Source organism: Diadema setosum, chromosome 4 (assembly GCF_964275005.1).
Source record: "Diadema setosum chromosome 4, eeDiaSeto1, whole genome shotgun sequence".
NCBI lineage: Eukaryota > Metazoa > Echinodermata > Echinoidea > Diadematoida > Diadematidae > Diadema > Diadema setosum.
Window position 1 is genome coordinate 10544358 of NC_092688.1, and position 15755 is coordinate 10560112.

General features: G+C 39.6%; 1 protein-coding gene across 1 annotated transcript in view; it reads right to left on the reverse strand.

The window, feature by feature from the left end:
* LOC140227551 (ATPase MORC2-like) overlaps positions 1–15545 on the reverse strand; it is a 38835-nt gene extending 23290 nt beyond the window's left edge. Inside the window, exons 1-10 of the mRNA XM_072307959.1 lie at positions 14893–15545; positions 13506–13559; positions 12970–13004; positions 5494–5562; positions 4831–4921; positions 3749–3935; positions 3257–3347; positions 2697–2823; positions 1335–1463; positions 293–372 (exon numbers count right to left, since the gene is read on the reverse strand). Of these exons, the coding sequence (XP_072164060.1) occupies positions 293–372; positions 1335–1463; positions 2697–2823; positions 3257–3347; positions 3749–3935; positions 4831–4921; positions 5494–5562; positions 12970–13004; positions 13506–13559; positions 14893–14957 (928 nt within the window). The 5' untranslated portion in view covers positions 14958–15545. The remainder of the gene's footprint in view (positions 1–292; positions 373–1334; positions 1464–2696; positions 2824–3256; positions 3348–3748; positions 3936–4830; positions 4922–5493; positions 5563–12969; positions 13005–13505; positions 13560–14892) is intronic.
* Positions 15546–15755: the final 210 nt, after the last annotated feature.

Sequence of the window (15755 nt, forward strand, 5' to 3'; positions counted from 1 at the left end):
CAATGTACTTTGAAGTTTGAATAACATGAATGGCAGTCAAAGACAAGCTACGACATTAACGGACAATCAGACGTGCCTATATACCTGTCCTTAAATACTCGGGACCAGGATGCGATGTACCATTAATATCGCACCACACGTACCCCTTACAATGGAGAGTGCGCCAAGAAAATATGGCATAGAACACATTATCAAGGTATTACAATATACAACAGTATCTTTAAAAATCATCTGAAAATGGACTATACTAACAGCAGGGCCTATATACCAAGTTCATGTATTATATACCAACCGTATTTGGCTGCTTCCACTGCTCGTGCTGCCTCCATTTCCGATCGCTTCTTGAAGCGGTTGGAGCTATATTTGTACAGTCTGGAAGAAACATTTAACCACATACAAGTCTTTAGTAATTCTCGCAAGAGGATAACTATCTTACTCTCTCTGCGATACGGAGCAGACTGAACTTTGCACATTCATGAAAATAATTTTATATGAAACTGACTCCAAATCAAAGAAAGAGGGAGGGGTGGTTTCAGGTAGAATAAAAACTACCATGTGACTTCTACGACACACTTCACCCTCTTTCAGTACAAATATTTCGTCGTTTCTCACGATGTTTGTGCGACATACAAACAAGTTACAAATACAATGACAAAACATCAGTCTGTTTATTCGTAATAGGCAGCTCATTATAGTGTCCTTTTTTCATCAATGTCTAGAATTGCAAAACCTCTTCGGCGTGAAACAAAAGAAGTCTATACTGTAGGCCTACACAATATTCATGTCAAAATGTTCAAAGTAGGACTAGAAAATGTTTTCCGTCACGTTTTCCTCAAATCACTTCATTAGGGCTACATAATACCGTTTGTCCTTTATCCGATTCTAAGATTCCGATTTCACTGGTTTTGTTAATTGTATTTCAATGCTCTCATTGAAGTCGCTCATAGACAGGTCGGCTTGGATCTTGCAATGGTCCCGTTAATTAAATTACCAGGTTATGACCGTCTCCACTGTATTCATCAACGTGTGCAGGTTTTGACAGCATTAGCACCGTTTCATTTCCCCTTTAAGTGGCACGTGTGATGGATTCCATCTTTCCCTTAGTGACATGTGTGATGGATTCCATCTTTCTGAAACTCTACTTGATAAAATGGTAACGACTCTTCTCGAAGGAATTAGGCCTACTACTGTATATCACTGTGTTCTGTCCTGTGACATGACGACTAATTATAATTCAAAAACTGAACCTGAAAGCATCTAGTATGTACTCGCTCTTTCTATTTCTTTCAATCTTTCTCCAGCAGTTCGCTATCCTGTCGTCAATTATACGTTACCTTGGTTTGTACATGACGTATGTCAGCTTCTTGGTCCGGACTTTGTTTCCTTGAATGTAAATCTTCATCTTGGGTTCGGCGTACAGGATTGTGGTGTAGGCCCGGAACGAGTGTCGCTCGGGAAACATGCTGAAACAGTGACGAACGTCGACAAACCCTTCGTTTTATTCAACAATAACAGCCAATGTTGGCATAAAATTTACAATGGAATACTATATTTGGTCAGATCCCTCTTGATTATATAACATGCATACACTGTACAAGTATAAAGTGTAAGTGGTATCGCTACGTTGTATGTGTAACTTGTATTGCATCAACTTGCAATATCTTGTTGCAAAAAGTTTGCATTTTTTTTTTGTCTACACAACAGCTTGTATAATACATTATTTATTGGCATGCAGACGCGAGTAATGCGCCTAAAAGTGCCGACTGACGAGGATAATGTCACAGATGCTACAAGCCACAGCCTGCTTGCGATATCCATTTTACGACTTATGTAAACACACATTTCTCACTCAAAACAAAAGGACACTAGAGTTTTGCATTGTTTCGCAATTGATAACTACAAAAAACAAAAACAAAAAACAAAACAAAACAAAACCGATTCACAAGTTAGGAAGCCTTGCTTGTGTGTGCGCATTGCTAAATCGGCATCATTTTAAAGACGAGTGTAACATATACATTTTGTATATATGTATATATATATCTTTTTTTTTTCCAAAACATATACTGTCTCAAACATGATTCTTCCTATATAGTTTCCTTGCGCGATAGTACATGTAGCAGTTTTAATTCTAGCATGACAATGATTTTCCGGGGACATACAAGACAAATTTGTTTGAAAGTACAATGCACAATACATTTCAAATTTCAATTTGCAAGTGCTATTTGTACGGCCTCTATGCATTTGCATATGAAAGTCCTACAACATGAAATATCTAAGGGAAACTGACCAAAACAATTACAATACCAATGAAAACGGTAGGAGAATGTTTTATTTCGGTATACACAGGCACATGTATTGAATGAAATACATGTTCCTATTACGAGACAACCACAATCAAACATACGTGCAGAATGGGAGAACCACCTCACCAAATACCCTTGCAATGGAATGCTCACTCATAATGCGCACACGTATCATGTCTCAAAACCCACTTCACAGTTTATTTCTTACGGTGGGTTTCTTCTCTCTCTCCCTCTTCACGAAAGAAAACGGAAACAGTTTACATTTTATATTCTTCATGCATCAACATAGTGTCTACAAACACAATTCAGTTTGACAACATGTCTTCATGCGCGCTTTGAAACATTCCGTTTCGCAGATGATGCCTTCGGAAATGTTCGGCCTTGTTGCATTACCCGTTATCGTAGGTAATGTCCTGCTTGGATAGACCGCCCATCAAGATGTCGGTGTCATCTGAAAAGACGTCGAGCTCGGGATCACCGTTGTCCAGGAGCTTCACATGGTACACGACCACAAGCGTCCCTGGGATAAGACGTTGGTAGTAAAACTAAGTTAGTCTTGCACATGAGAAGTTACGAATAATGCGGAGAGAATATAAAAGGATTTTGGTAGCTGGTCACAGTATCTTTTTTTTTTTTTAGTCTGAGGTAATGCATGATCATGATGACATATTATGTTACACAAAATAATAGCAATAACGGGGGCGATAGCAAGAAGACTCGAGGAATCATTGAAAAGCTAAGATGCAGTTTCAAAAGGCCTATCTCTCCCTCTAAGGCTGGTTGTCTGTGTGGTGTGTTTGTTTTTTAGTTATTGTAACTGATCATCTTTGATCATCGAATGCAATTTCATCCGACATCACGGGTTCAAAATTCCCTCTGATTATGAATACAATGTCTATATATTTTGATACGATTTCATATTAAGAAAAAAAAATGCATTGAATATACAGTACCTGTATTTTTGATCCTCCTGAATTGTCTGAACAGCTCCTCTTCAGTGTGATACGGTGAATACTTCAAGATGATCTCCATTTCCACACGGTGCTGCAGAATGAAAAAGGATACAGTCTTCTTGGAGAGATGTCATTCTACACCGAGCTCAATCAGCAACTCTTATTTCACTGACATGCGTTACATGCTTACAGGCTTACATGCGTTGTCCTGCGCCAATATGTACTCATGTCATATAGACCTAAAGGTACAAGCGAATCCTGACCACCAACTAGTAATGTTCAGCAAAATCAAAACAAAAATCGTTTCATCATCTAAACATGAATACGTAGGGAAGAAATTACAGGATATTTAGGAATGAACATCAACTACGACACGTCCAATGAAGCTCTGATGTCTTTGAGATCAGACACCAGACCAATGACATCAAAAGTTTCAAACGATGACATTTATATGGATAGGCACAAACTTCCTGTTTGTTTGTTTGTTTTTACCCTTTCCTTTTCGGCGGCCGATGCTCCAATCAACGGACTTCCTGTGATGGCATCGAAAGATGGCAGCGGTACGATTACTTCTTCAATCTTCTCCTGCTCGTGGAAGGTCCGGGAGAGAAAGAGGCAACTCATGGTGTCGCCCTTTTTAGTGAACAGGATGAAATCCCGCCCTATTCTCATGGTGCCACTAAGGAGAAAATGGCAAAGTGACAAGGGCATCTAAAACTAAAACTGTACGTACAGTACGTAGTTAACATCCTCACAGTAGGACAGAAAGGAGAAAAACGGCAAATACGTCAAAGTCCCATTTCATTGTGCACTAGAAAACGGTGAAATCCTTCACATTTTCCCATTTTCGTCCATTACTTTTTTTTTTCACTATTCTACGTAATGTTACTATTGCAAGGGCCAAGACAGCCACCGCGTCTGAAAAAAAAAAAAAAAAAAAAACCGTCCTTTCTTGCTACGAAATCGAAAGCAGCTTCGTGGACAATATTGTATATATACATGTATGTCAAATTTTCATTACCCTTCCTTGCAATCAATTGCCGATTTCTTTTTACTGGGTGAGATGAAGGCTACGCGATACATTCCGCAATAGGAACAGATTCATGACACATGTATTTAGTCTGCTGGTGGACTCTATTACATTATGACTATGAATCAACCCCAGTGTCCAATGACTGTGTCTTTCTCGTTTGGTCACCTCAACTGGGCTTACGACAGCGAACGATAATCATCATATGGCAATAATGATATTATTACTGAGTAACAACAGTATGAAAGTCTGATTTCCGCTTCACTTGGTCGCCTCATGGCTTTCATATTTCCTCTTCCCAAGTGCCTTGCCATCATACCACCCCCCCCCCCCCCTCGCCCACTCCATTCAGCAAGGCTCTCTATTTCTTGCTGGAGTGGCAAATGTCATGGTAACGACAAGAATCAAGCTTCCTGATTGGATGTTGCTACTCAAAGTTGCTATTCTAACAAGACTTGTTTTTTCTTGACATTTTTCATGAAATGTGATCCAGGTGTCTTCGAACTTGCACAGCTGCATCGACGGGAACTTTGTGTGAACTTACGATTTCAAGCCGTTCCCATACTGGCCGATAAGTTCCCCGTCTGGTAAACGTTTTGACGACCTTCCGAACTGTATGATTGAGGCTGTCTCGTCTGCAGAGGGGATCATCGAAATGACACAACAAACAAAAGCTCAATCGCCGCAATACAGTCGTTTCAACCCATCGCAAAGACATCAGGCTACATAAAACTATGATTTGAGGACAAAATCAAAATTTTCAAACGTACATTTTCCCGAGGGAATTTTGAACTGGTTGACTGTACATTAAGTATCATTCCATCTTGGACATTCTCTGAGAACGGCGAGGATCTTTCCATTCTCGAGCCCTTCTAAAAAAACAAAAACAAAAAAAACAAAAAAAAAACACACAAATCAACAAGGCACTTGAATGTTGCAATAGGCTTATAAATATGGCGAATGGTATGCCTCCGATATATCTCTCATTCGATCAAAATCTTGACAACGTTAGACGACTTGCTGTGAACTGCAAACATTACGCCCCCACCTCCATTCTTTCTTTCTTTCTCTCTCTCTCTCTCTCTCCCTCTCCCTCATCCTAAAATCGCAATAACGAGATCTGGGCGGGCAGACGGACAATCTGGAAAAATAATGTCTCTGGTCCGCATTGTTATGTGGCGGAGTGAGAACTTGCAACAATACTCACTCGGATCCATTCCTGTCCCATCATCAAGGAAACACAAGGTATATCCCCCTCGGACGGAATCGTCGAATTCTGCATTGAAAGAAAGAAAGGGGGAAAAAAGACGTTTACAGTTACATTATGATATCATACTTGCTCATCTCTAATATGATAACATACTTGTTCATAAAGCGGTATCGAATCTTATATCCTATACTCGATATTCCAGAAGTACATTGTATTATATGGAAGAACGTTTAGAATGGTACCATGTAGGGCCTAATACAGCCATAAACGCTTAGAGCCTGCAGTCCCTTTTTAACAAAACTTTATAAACAAGAGTTTGCCCGAAAACGTTCGGGCGATCTTTCTTTACCCTGCCTGTTTTAAAACGGTCCCTATAAAATGTTGCTCGGACGCTGTCGCGGTTGCTTTTGCCAAATTCTGCCCTAGCTAGCTAGGATAAGAATGTTACCCTGTCATTACCCCCACATTTTGGTATCCTAACATTATCCCGACAACACTTCTGCTAAAACGCTCTCGCGGTATCTTTCCTTTGACATACTCAATCTAAATGGCAAACCTCTCATCTGCCACGTGAATGGATTATATCATATATATATATATATATATATATATATATATATATATACACGCACATACACCCCTTCGGGCATTGGGTAGGTTATTATGGAAACATATCCGGAGGTTTTCGGTATGCGTCTGTTAAAACAGTATATCCCTCGCTCCGCAACATTACCCTGATGTTACCCGGGTACAGTAACCCTCTTGTTGGAACCACCGAACTAAAAGATAACTTTTAGTTCGGTGGTTGGAACACAGCTGCGGTAACATTCTTTTTATACACTCAGCGCGCATGTGCAACTTTGCAAACAGAGAATGACTGACACACAGCGCGCCGATCACGTACATGGATTGTAACCACTGATCTCTACTCGTAGTTGAGTTCAGTGATACCACGTGGCGCTGGACGGTGGGCGGGTAGTCGCATTGGTGGGCACATCTCCTTCGTATAAACCTACCCGGAGGCTTTCGTTGTATGTGTGTGTGTGTGTGCGTGTGTGTGTGTGTGTGTTAAAGTGATAGTATAGTATTGGTGGAGATGAGGATTGGGCTTTTAGCTTTTTGCGAGATATCAAGAAACCACTACGAAATAATACAGAGCACACCATTCTAAGAGGAATTCAAAGTTTATTAAATGAAAATCGGTTTTGGAATTGCCGAGACATCCAAAAACAAAATAAAACAAAGCGATCCTAATAAAAGGTGCGTCTCACCTTTCATCAAGATTGCCCTGTTTTGGATATCTTAGCCATTTCAAAACCGATTTTCATCAAGTAAACGTTGAATCCCTCTTGGAATTACATGCTCTTTCATATTTCATCAGAGGTTTCTCATTATCTCGCCAAAGAATGTTAGAAACTTGAAGTTAGCTCTCAACCGAAACTATACGATCCCTTTAAATGGTACCTTAAATGGTACCCCTCGCTGCTCTCTCATGAGGTTTTATATACTGAGGTGGGGAAATTTGTTCTGTCACGACGTCGTCGCGGTAAGGTCTGTTAAAAACGGGGTTTCAGACTGCTTTATGCACATGCAGGTGTACATCATGTATTTTGTAAATGAGGATGTGAAAAGAGTCTGGCATACAATGAACATAATACCCATACGCAGATGATTATGGTTCAGACCTTCGTAGAAATCCCGTTTTGCCTGTTTCTATTCAGCCACCATGCATAAACATGCGTCTTGACAAAGCCTAATATGTGCAAGATTCATGAACATGAATACACTAACCATGATATACATCAACATCTGTATAATTATGCATGATAATGATAACTCTTTCGAGTCGTTCTGAACATCATACAGTAATATGGTAATTAGGTGGTGATGTGCAAAATGCCACGACATTACAAGTATACGAATCTTTTGACTTCGTTGTTTTCAAATAAGCGTACAATGTATTATGCCGGTAAGGATGGTAATATAAAATGTTTACAATCAGTTTAACAGCATTTTAGATCAATGCCCATTTCATTTTCATTTTCAATTTATTGAACGACCATCATGATATTGATTTCATTTGAACTTTTACAAAATACATATTAGCATATCATGAATCACAAAATTAATTTTGACAAGTAATATACAACATAAGTCATATTACATGTTAAAGTTCGAACACGGATGTAAACGTGTTGTGCTAAGTTGATCACCGAAACTACAGAACGAAAGCAAAATACATGTACTCTTTTTATTTTTTCATTGTAAAATATGCATGACGCTTTGTTCAACGAAAAAATCGAGTCCTTTAACGCATTTTCCTCTTTTCCTCTCTCTCTCTCCTCGTGCCCTTAAAAAAAAACACACGTATGAAAAGTAATTCCCATACAAAGATTTTGTTAGTTTGGATGAATACATAAAACTCAAACTTGAAAGGGAGTTACCTTAATCCCTTGTATTTTCTGCTTGTTATTGAAAAAATGCTATTACCATAAATAATGCATTGTGCAACATTGGTGGAGAAGGTGTTTTGCTCAATTAAAAGTTATAATGGTCATATGCGCCAAATCTCAACGAGGTTTAGCTCAATTTTGAATTTTTTGTATGTCTTTATTTAAAACAAAATCATGGTTACTCTACAAAAGATGAAACTTTCACATCTATGTCTAAAGTGCAAGATTTTGAGTCAATTACTAAAAAATCTGAGGAAGTTAGTTTAATCCACAATATTTTTGTATGACTTTCTTCCAAAACTGATATTTCTATATGGCAACATATTGTTCGACATTGACGAAAGATGAAGTTGGCACATCTACCAATCTAATTCGCTTGGGACACTTTCCACCCTGACTTGCAGTACATCATGGGAATGAACAACAAGTACAACATGCTCAGACAAGAGGAGGCATACTACAACGTGTCGTATGCAATTTACTGCAGTGGTTTTGTCTAGAATCCTTGGCTTTATTCTACCAGGGAGGTGAGCTCACCTCCCTGATTCTACCATGGCAGAACAAATAATCAAAACTTAAAACTAATGTTGCAATGGCGACTGTTAAGCCACTAAAACGCATTATTTAAATTTCTTCATACGATATATTTTGACAATATGTGACAAGTTCTACATGATTGGACAGACATTTCACCCTTATTCTCTTGGACCAAACCTTTCGCTACGCAATTTCAGCAGGAAAAAAAAAAAAACAGACAAACAAAAAAACCGTATTACATTGACTTTTTAACCCATAATATTTTACCCATAGTTCAAAAATTCTAACGAAAATCATTGCCAGGCAATACACGCATAAAATGTACTAAATTTCATGAAGATTACTCGAGTTATTTCCGGGATATTAAAAAACAAATGTGAAATTTTGACATTTACATTCGACCTTTGACCTTGAAATATAACCTTTCCCCTTGAGCACGTGCACCTATTCCTTGATAACATGGGCAGCTTTGTCCACAAATACATAAATATCGTCGTCTGAGAACCAGAGGCCTTTATATCGCAATTTTGGGGGTATTGGGTTGGTATCAGGTTGTAAAGCTCAATCTTCTCTGCATTATATGGTGTCAATTCTAAATTATTTTACGTCAAATGTTCAAAATTAAAACCAAAAGGGCGCTCATTTGGATACCTCAAACCGTTCTTACTTACGTCGTAAAAAAAAAAAAAAAAAAAAAAATCGACTACGAGTACTTGAGTATGGGAGGAAGGACGGTCAGACTGACAACCCGAAAAACATAACGCCTCCGGGGACACGGACGTGTCTTGGATTTGGTCAGAATGGGGCCTTCCTTCAAGACAATATGAGTACTGATGCCAAAGGTTTTCAGTGAGTGTTCGTTGCGATGTATGGGTCTTCATGAATGAATAGCCCGATTCGAGCCGCACCCACGAGAAAAATCGAGTGCCCGGCCTTATGTATGAATTCTGATACATGCAGTGCACTACAGCTTTGAGCCTCGAGATTTATAAGCCCTACTGAGTTGGTTGCTCATGATCTCACTCTTTTTTCTCGAAAAGAAGAAAAAAACTACCTATTCTCATTATGTAGATGTCTCATATATACAACGCAAACGCCGAGCGATGTCCTGCCCACATGTCGCAATTTGTGATTGTTTTTTGAGTAAAAGTTCAGTGACCTTTTGACCTTTGACTTTACCTGACTTCCCTAGCACATTGTATTCGACCTTGACCGACATCGTTAGGCGATGTACATGTACGTGTCGTGTGATTTTTGTGGTCATAGCTCAAAGCTGTGGAAAGTTATTGAGAGCACACAATATAATGATAGGGCCGACTTATAAGGGAAAGTCCATAAACATTGTGACTTCTGACCTTGTCGGAAGTCACCCATATTCAAACATGACTGATATCCTTATGCGATGTACCTGCGGTATGAATTAATTTGCTGGTCTGAGCTCAAACTTGTGAAAAGTTACTGAGAGTAAACACAATCGATATTGTGAACAGTGCTAATCGATTATGGTTCATTAACTATTTAACCTTTGACCTTGTCGGACTTAATCAATATTCGAGCTTGACTGGCCAGCATCCTTATGTGATGTACCAGTGGTGTGAGTTTGCTGGTCATCGCTCAAATTAGTGAAAAGTTATTGAGAGTACACCACAATACTGTGAGTACCACTGTTTATCAGGGAAACTTCATCGACATTTTGACCTTTGATCTTGTCGGACTTCAACTATATTCATTTTTAGGTAGTGTACCTGTGGTGAGATTTTGTGGTCTTAGCTCAAAACTGTGGAAAGTGAGAATACACCACAAAATAGTGCGTACAGTGCTTCTTAGCAGGGCAAGTTCATTGACCTTTTGACCTTTGACTTTGTCGGACTTTCCCCATATGCGAACTTGACCGCCATCTTTTTAGGTTATGTACCTGTGGTGAGAGATTGGCTGTGGAAAGGGCAGTTACAGTACACCAAAATGTTAAGAACGACGACGGAAAGTGGCGCCTGTCTTCCGCTACGCAACTGGACAAGCAATACAGCCAACTCACGCAGGGGTGTTTACCCTTTCGAGCAGTCGGAGAGGGTGGGGTGTGTTTTACTGTTTCTGCATGACTGTGGGCCACAAGGGAACTGCCTTCCCCATCCGCATCCCCACCACGAAAAAATCTGGGGACGACGAATATATTGTCAGCTTGTAAATATAGGATATATATATATATATAATTATATATATATATACTGATACTGTATATATATACTTGTATCTATACAAGTATACTTGTATCTATACAAGTATATATATATATATATATATGTATATAGGGGAACCCAGGGCAAAGTGGACCAAAAATGTTTGTGCAGCCAAAACGGGAATTCAAAGCAGAGTGAAGCAAGGTTGTTTGTTTATGCTATTACCTGAGGACTACCGCTAACAAATGGCAGTAAAATTTGTTTTCAAATTATCAGTTTTATCAATTACTGTGCTGTGAATTTGAAAAGAGTATGAAAATTCCACTTTGCCCCAGACCATTGGGGCAAAATACAAAACGCAAGGCATGCGGCGTGCGTGGAAACGCACCAAACTTCATTTTACCCACAAGCCCATTAGTTAACATGTTCCACCTTGCCCCGTCCACTTTGCCCCAACCATGTATAATTTTTCCTACATGCATCACTGTGACGTCGGCCAATATTTGCTAGCCCCGATATCACGATTTATGGAAGCTTAAATTACTTTGTATTACTTTATATGGAAATGAAATAATTTTGAACTGAATTGAATTGAATTGAGATCTAGGCATCGTTGTTACCATGGTTTTCGAGATACTATTTCAGATAAGCATGATAATTTGGCATAAAATATATAATCATCAATTGTTGGTTTTGAGGTATGCAAAACAGACATTTTCTTTAAAGACACACATACAATTATTTATTTACACAGCTCTGATATCAAAAGATGGAGCATCCCTAGAGGGATCTTGGTGCATCAGCTTTAGATTCAAGACTGAATATATAGGTTTAATGGGGTGTTTCACTTTGCCCTGTGTTCCCCTATATACTTGTGTTGTTGTTTTTGTGTTTTGTTGTTGTTTTTGTTGTTGTTGTTGTTGTTTTTTTTTTTTTGTTTTTTTGTTTTTTGTGTTTTGTTTTGTTTTGTTTTGGTTTTTTTTTTTTTTTTTGGGGGGGGGGGGGCAAAACATGTGTGTGTGTGGGGGGGGGGGGTGGGGGCTGCCATCCATCCGATTCCGCGGCCTATATGTCTATAGTTGTGCATTACTGTAAATCTATTACATTGTACTGTAAATGTGATAAGCACCATTGAGTGATATCGGAGTAGTTGTCAACATCCCTTGTTGATATTCATCGTGCATAGTTACCTTATGTTTCAGCTGTCTATTTACAGAGAGGCAATTATGATTTCACAACTTGTAATTTTCACTTCCTTGTTTGTTAAAGATTCATGTTTCATTTTTCCTGCAGTCTGTGCTAATTTGATATCCCCAACAAACCCTGGCTGAAAAAGACTACAGCATCTCATTTAGTTGCTTTTATCGTGCAATTTACGCAGCGGGTCCCAAATGAACTTGTCAATCCCATTATAAGTTGTACACTTGTATTACACAATACACGCATTCCACAGTAGGACGCAGTAACAGCCCGCCAGTGAACAAGCTCGATGTTCAAAGCTGGTTTTTTGCAACGTGGTCTTGAGAATGCGTGTAGCATGCCACGTGTTGAAATTTTCCATAGATGCTGCCGACATTCCCCCTCTCACAAAAATGAAGTTCCATTAGCATGGCTTAATTAACTCCATAGAATCACATGTGAAGTTCATTCTCCCTTTATTCTTTCTACGTGTACTGGGCAAAGGAGTTTTACCCTTTCGCGCCAAGCGCCTGTGGCACACACAGACACAAACATACACACATGCAAGAAATGTATTAAGAACATACAAAATGTGTTGTTCAATGTACATTCAACAGATACCACACAGCTCTTAACTCATTAAATAATTTCCGATATGAAAATAAAATAATTCAATAATTACACTGCTGCGTTATTCTCAGTGGTAATCCATGCTGACGTGAAACCTTCCATTTCGTGGCGGAAGACTGTTTTTTGTTTTGTGTTTTCCTGACATTTCGAAAGTAGGCCTATTCATGTGCGATCAGCATTGGCAGGCAGTCAACGGTACTCGTGGTCTTGTCAGAATCGGTTCGCCATGGGCTCTTTGTCTGGTTCTTGGGCGCCAAAATGTCTATATTTATACTCCCAGCCAGTAGGCCCGATAACTTACGATCTTCTTCCGTGATTATTATGAACGGAGTCCCTCGTTCAACTTTTATGATTTTGAGGACACCGAGGTCGGTCGGTCATGATCACCGATTTACTGGGATTCATATCACATGACACTTTTTATTTTCACTTCAAATTGAATTGCATTATGGTGAAGCCCTTCTTTTTTGCGTTAATGTAACAATTCGAGTACTTGCCAGTGTACACGTCCATCCGACTCGCATTGGCGTCTCTGTAATGGAGATAGTTTAGAGGTGTTAATAAGGGATGATAATGCATTAAACGAGTTTTTTGTTCACATTGACGATGACTAGGGAAAAAAAACGTATCGCCATCTAACAGAACAGCAAGGAATATTACATTTTATACTAGCAGCTGTTTAAATTCCTGCTTTTCTAAGGCGAGGGCTTCATGTTTGGGTGGTAATGCGCCAGTTTCAGCTTGAGATGAGAAAACTGTTGCACGAAAAAAACAGAAATTCCATGTTATATACTTATAAGAGCATACAGCATTTGCTTGCAAGAGGGGGTGCCATAAAAACCCAGATTTTTTTTTTTTTTTCAAATCACTAGGATGACAGAGGTAGGTCTACATTAAAAGTAATCATTATCATTTCCATCAAAATTTCGTATAAGCATGAAATGGCGTAAACTGATTAAAAAAATATATATATGTAGGATTATCACTAGAGTTCTCTTATCATTATCATGACATTCACAATGAGATGAATTACCTTGCATTATCCAGAAGTTCCGCAAGTGCTCCAAAGAGAAATTCATGAGTAGTTCTGGAATGAGACAAAAGTTACTCATGCATGAATAATGAGTATAGAATACTAGGCCCTTTAACTTCAGAACTCGCCCACACATCAACAAAAGGCCAAATTTTGATAACTGGTGAGATCACACATGCTGCTTTTTTTTTTTTTTTTTTTTATTTCAGTCGGTATAATTAAAGCGCGTGCCCAAGCATACCTCTCTGCACGCCTCCTCGAAGAGCTTATCAAGTTAGTTCTACCGTTGTGAAATCTTTTCTATGAAATGAAATTACTCGGCAGATCCTACAACAAATCTGTAATGTTCCATTGCTGAGTAGCAAAGTGTTTGGTTGTAGCTTCCAGTGTATACAGTCAACCTCGCCAAAGTCGAATCCAAATTGACTCGAGAAAATCCTTCGACATACTACGTGTTTAACATCTATGGGATTAAACTTTTTCTCGACTTAGCCAATACTCAATAGGTAAGGTTGACTAAACTTCAAACTTCCAATCATGTTCTTCTCTGAATAGATATAGCCTACAAATGTATGTAACAGTACGTACGCCTACGTATAAACAGGTGCGACATTTTTATCCTCAGTGACAGTTCAGAATTATACTAGTAATTCAATTCTTCATATAAAAGTTGCAATATACAGGCTTAAGTTTTACATGAACGGACAGCTCCAAGTACGTCTACCACACGCACACAATGCTTCGTCACGAGGTGAGCAGGCTCATATCCACCCAAAACACGTGGCTAGGTCTAAGTGTACTTGTAAAGGCCATCACATCGGATTTTGACCGAAGCAATAACCATCTGTGACGTACTGCAACACGACGTACATTAATTATGTACGCCTAGAGCGAATGACTGTACACTCTTGAAAAGGGCTCAAGAATAATCGTCGACGGCACTGACCCGGTCATTTACAACTTTTACACAAAGAAGAAGGGAGAGGGAAGAAAAGGTGGACAACAGCGACGAGATTTAGGTGGGAGAGAAAACACTTTTCGAGATTGTAATTTTGTTGGCCCACTCGTCAAATACGCTGTTGTGCAGTGGACTTCAATGGTGTTGGTAGGGAGGGGGGGGGGGGGTTCAGGGTGGGATATTAAGCCAAGGAGGACCGTACAGTTATGGGTTCAGGTCTTTCTGTCTACAGAAGAAGAAAAGGACTGATTGCAATTGACTGGGCACGACATTCCGACCTGGGCGCAATTGGTTACTTATCAATATCACCAACAGAACACTGTATGCGACATAATATCTTGACACATTCGAACAACACACAGACAAATCTACAGGCAACAATAGCAGGCCCTTTGGCGCGTTACAGATAGTTCCCTGTGAGGCACTCACGAGTTTGTATGAAGATATTCAAATGTCAAACCCGCACGGCTCAAACCGCTGTACGCTGCGGCCATTTTGATTGTTCGTGCCGTCTAAGGATGTTGCTCCGGGCTGATTGTTTACACCAAGCTTCACGTCTTCTAGCTTTCTCACTCTGCAAGTTGGATCCCACGACGACTCGGGTCAGTCAAGATCACATTTAAATGCCCAATTAAAGAGTGCAGAAATATGGTGCGTTGATGATAGAACACGACGGGTTCATTGCAGTTACTGGTTACAATCTGCGACTATAGCACTGACCGCGTACATAGTTACTTTGCTTGGACTTCTCGGTCTGTATCCCGGTAAAACTGATGGACAAAGCATTGTACACTCTAGATAGCTGCTCAATCAGTCCATCAGACTGGCATGACCATAGGTAGGCCTAAAGCAGCTTAACATGAATCGTCCATGCAGCGAAATCATGGGTGTGGTCTTAACGAGGTTGAACTCAGCTCACGGTCAAGTAGCATTCAGTACATACTCGAAGAGATCGTTTTAGGTAGACCCTCTTTATTCGTTCTCTGGGGATCCGTCTGGACGCATGGTGCATCTCAACCTTTACCAGTGTATGTACATCCAAATGGCAGAAAGCCATGCACTCACGAACAAATACTTGAGAATGTGCTGAGTGTAGTTGCTTGAACGCGGAATTTAGCTCTTTGGGATTGTTAGCCTATCTGCAGGTACAACTTATAAGGTTGTATGCAAGGATAGTAGGCCCATAATGATATATTAACCGAACTTAACGCCTTTGACAATTCACGGTCTGATGGTGACAGGTCCATAAGCCAGGTGAAATAGTTCACTCCGAATTTCAAGTAGAACTTCAA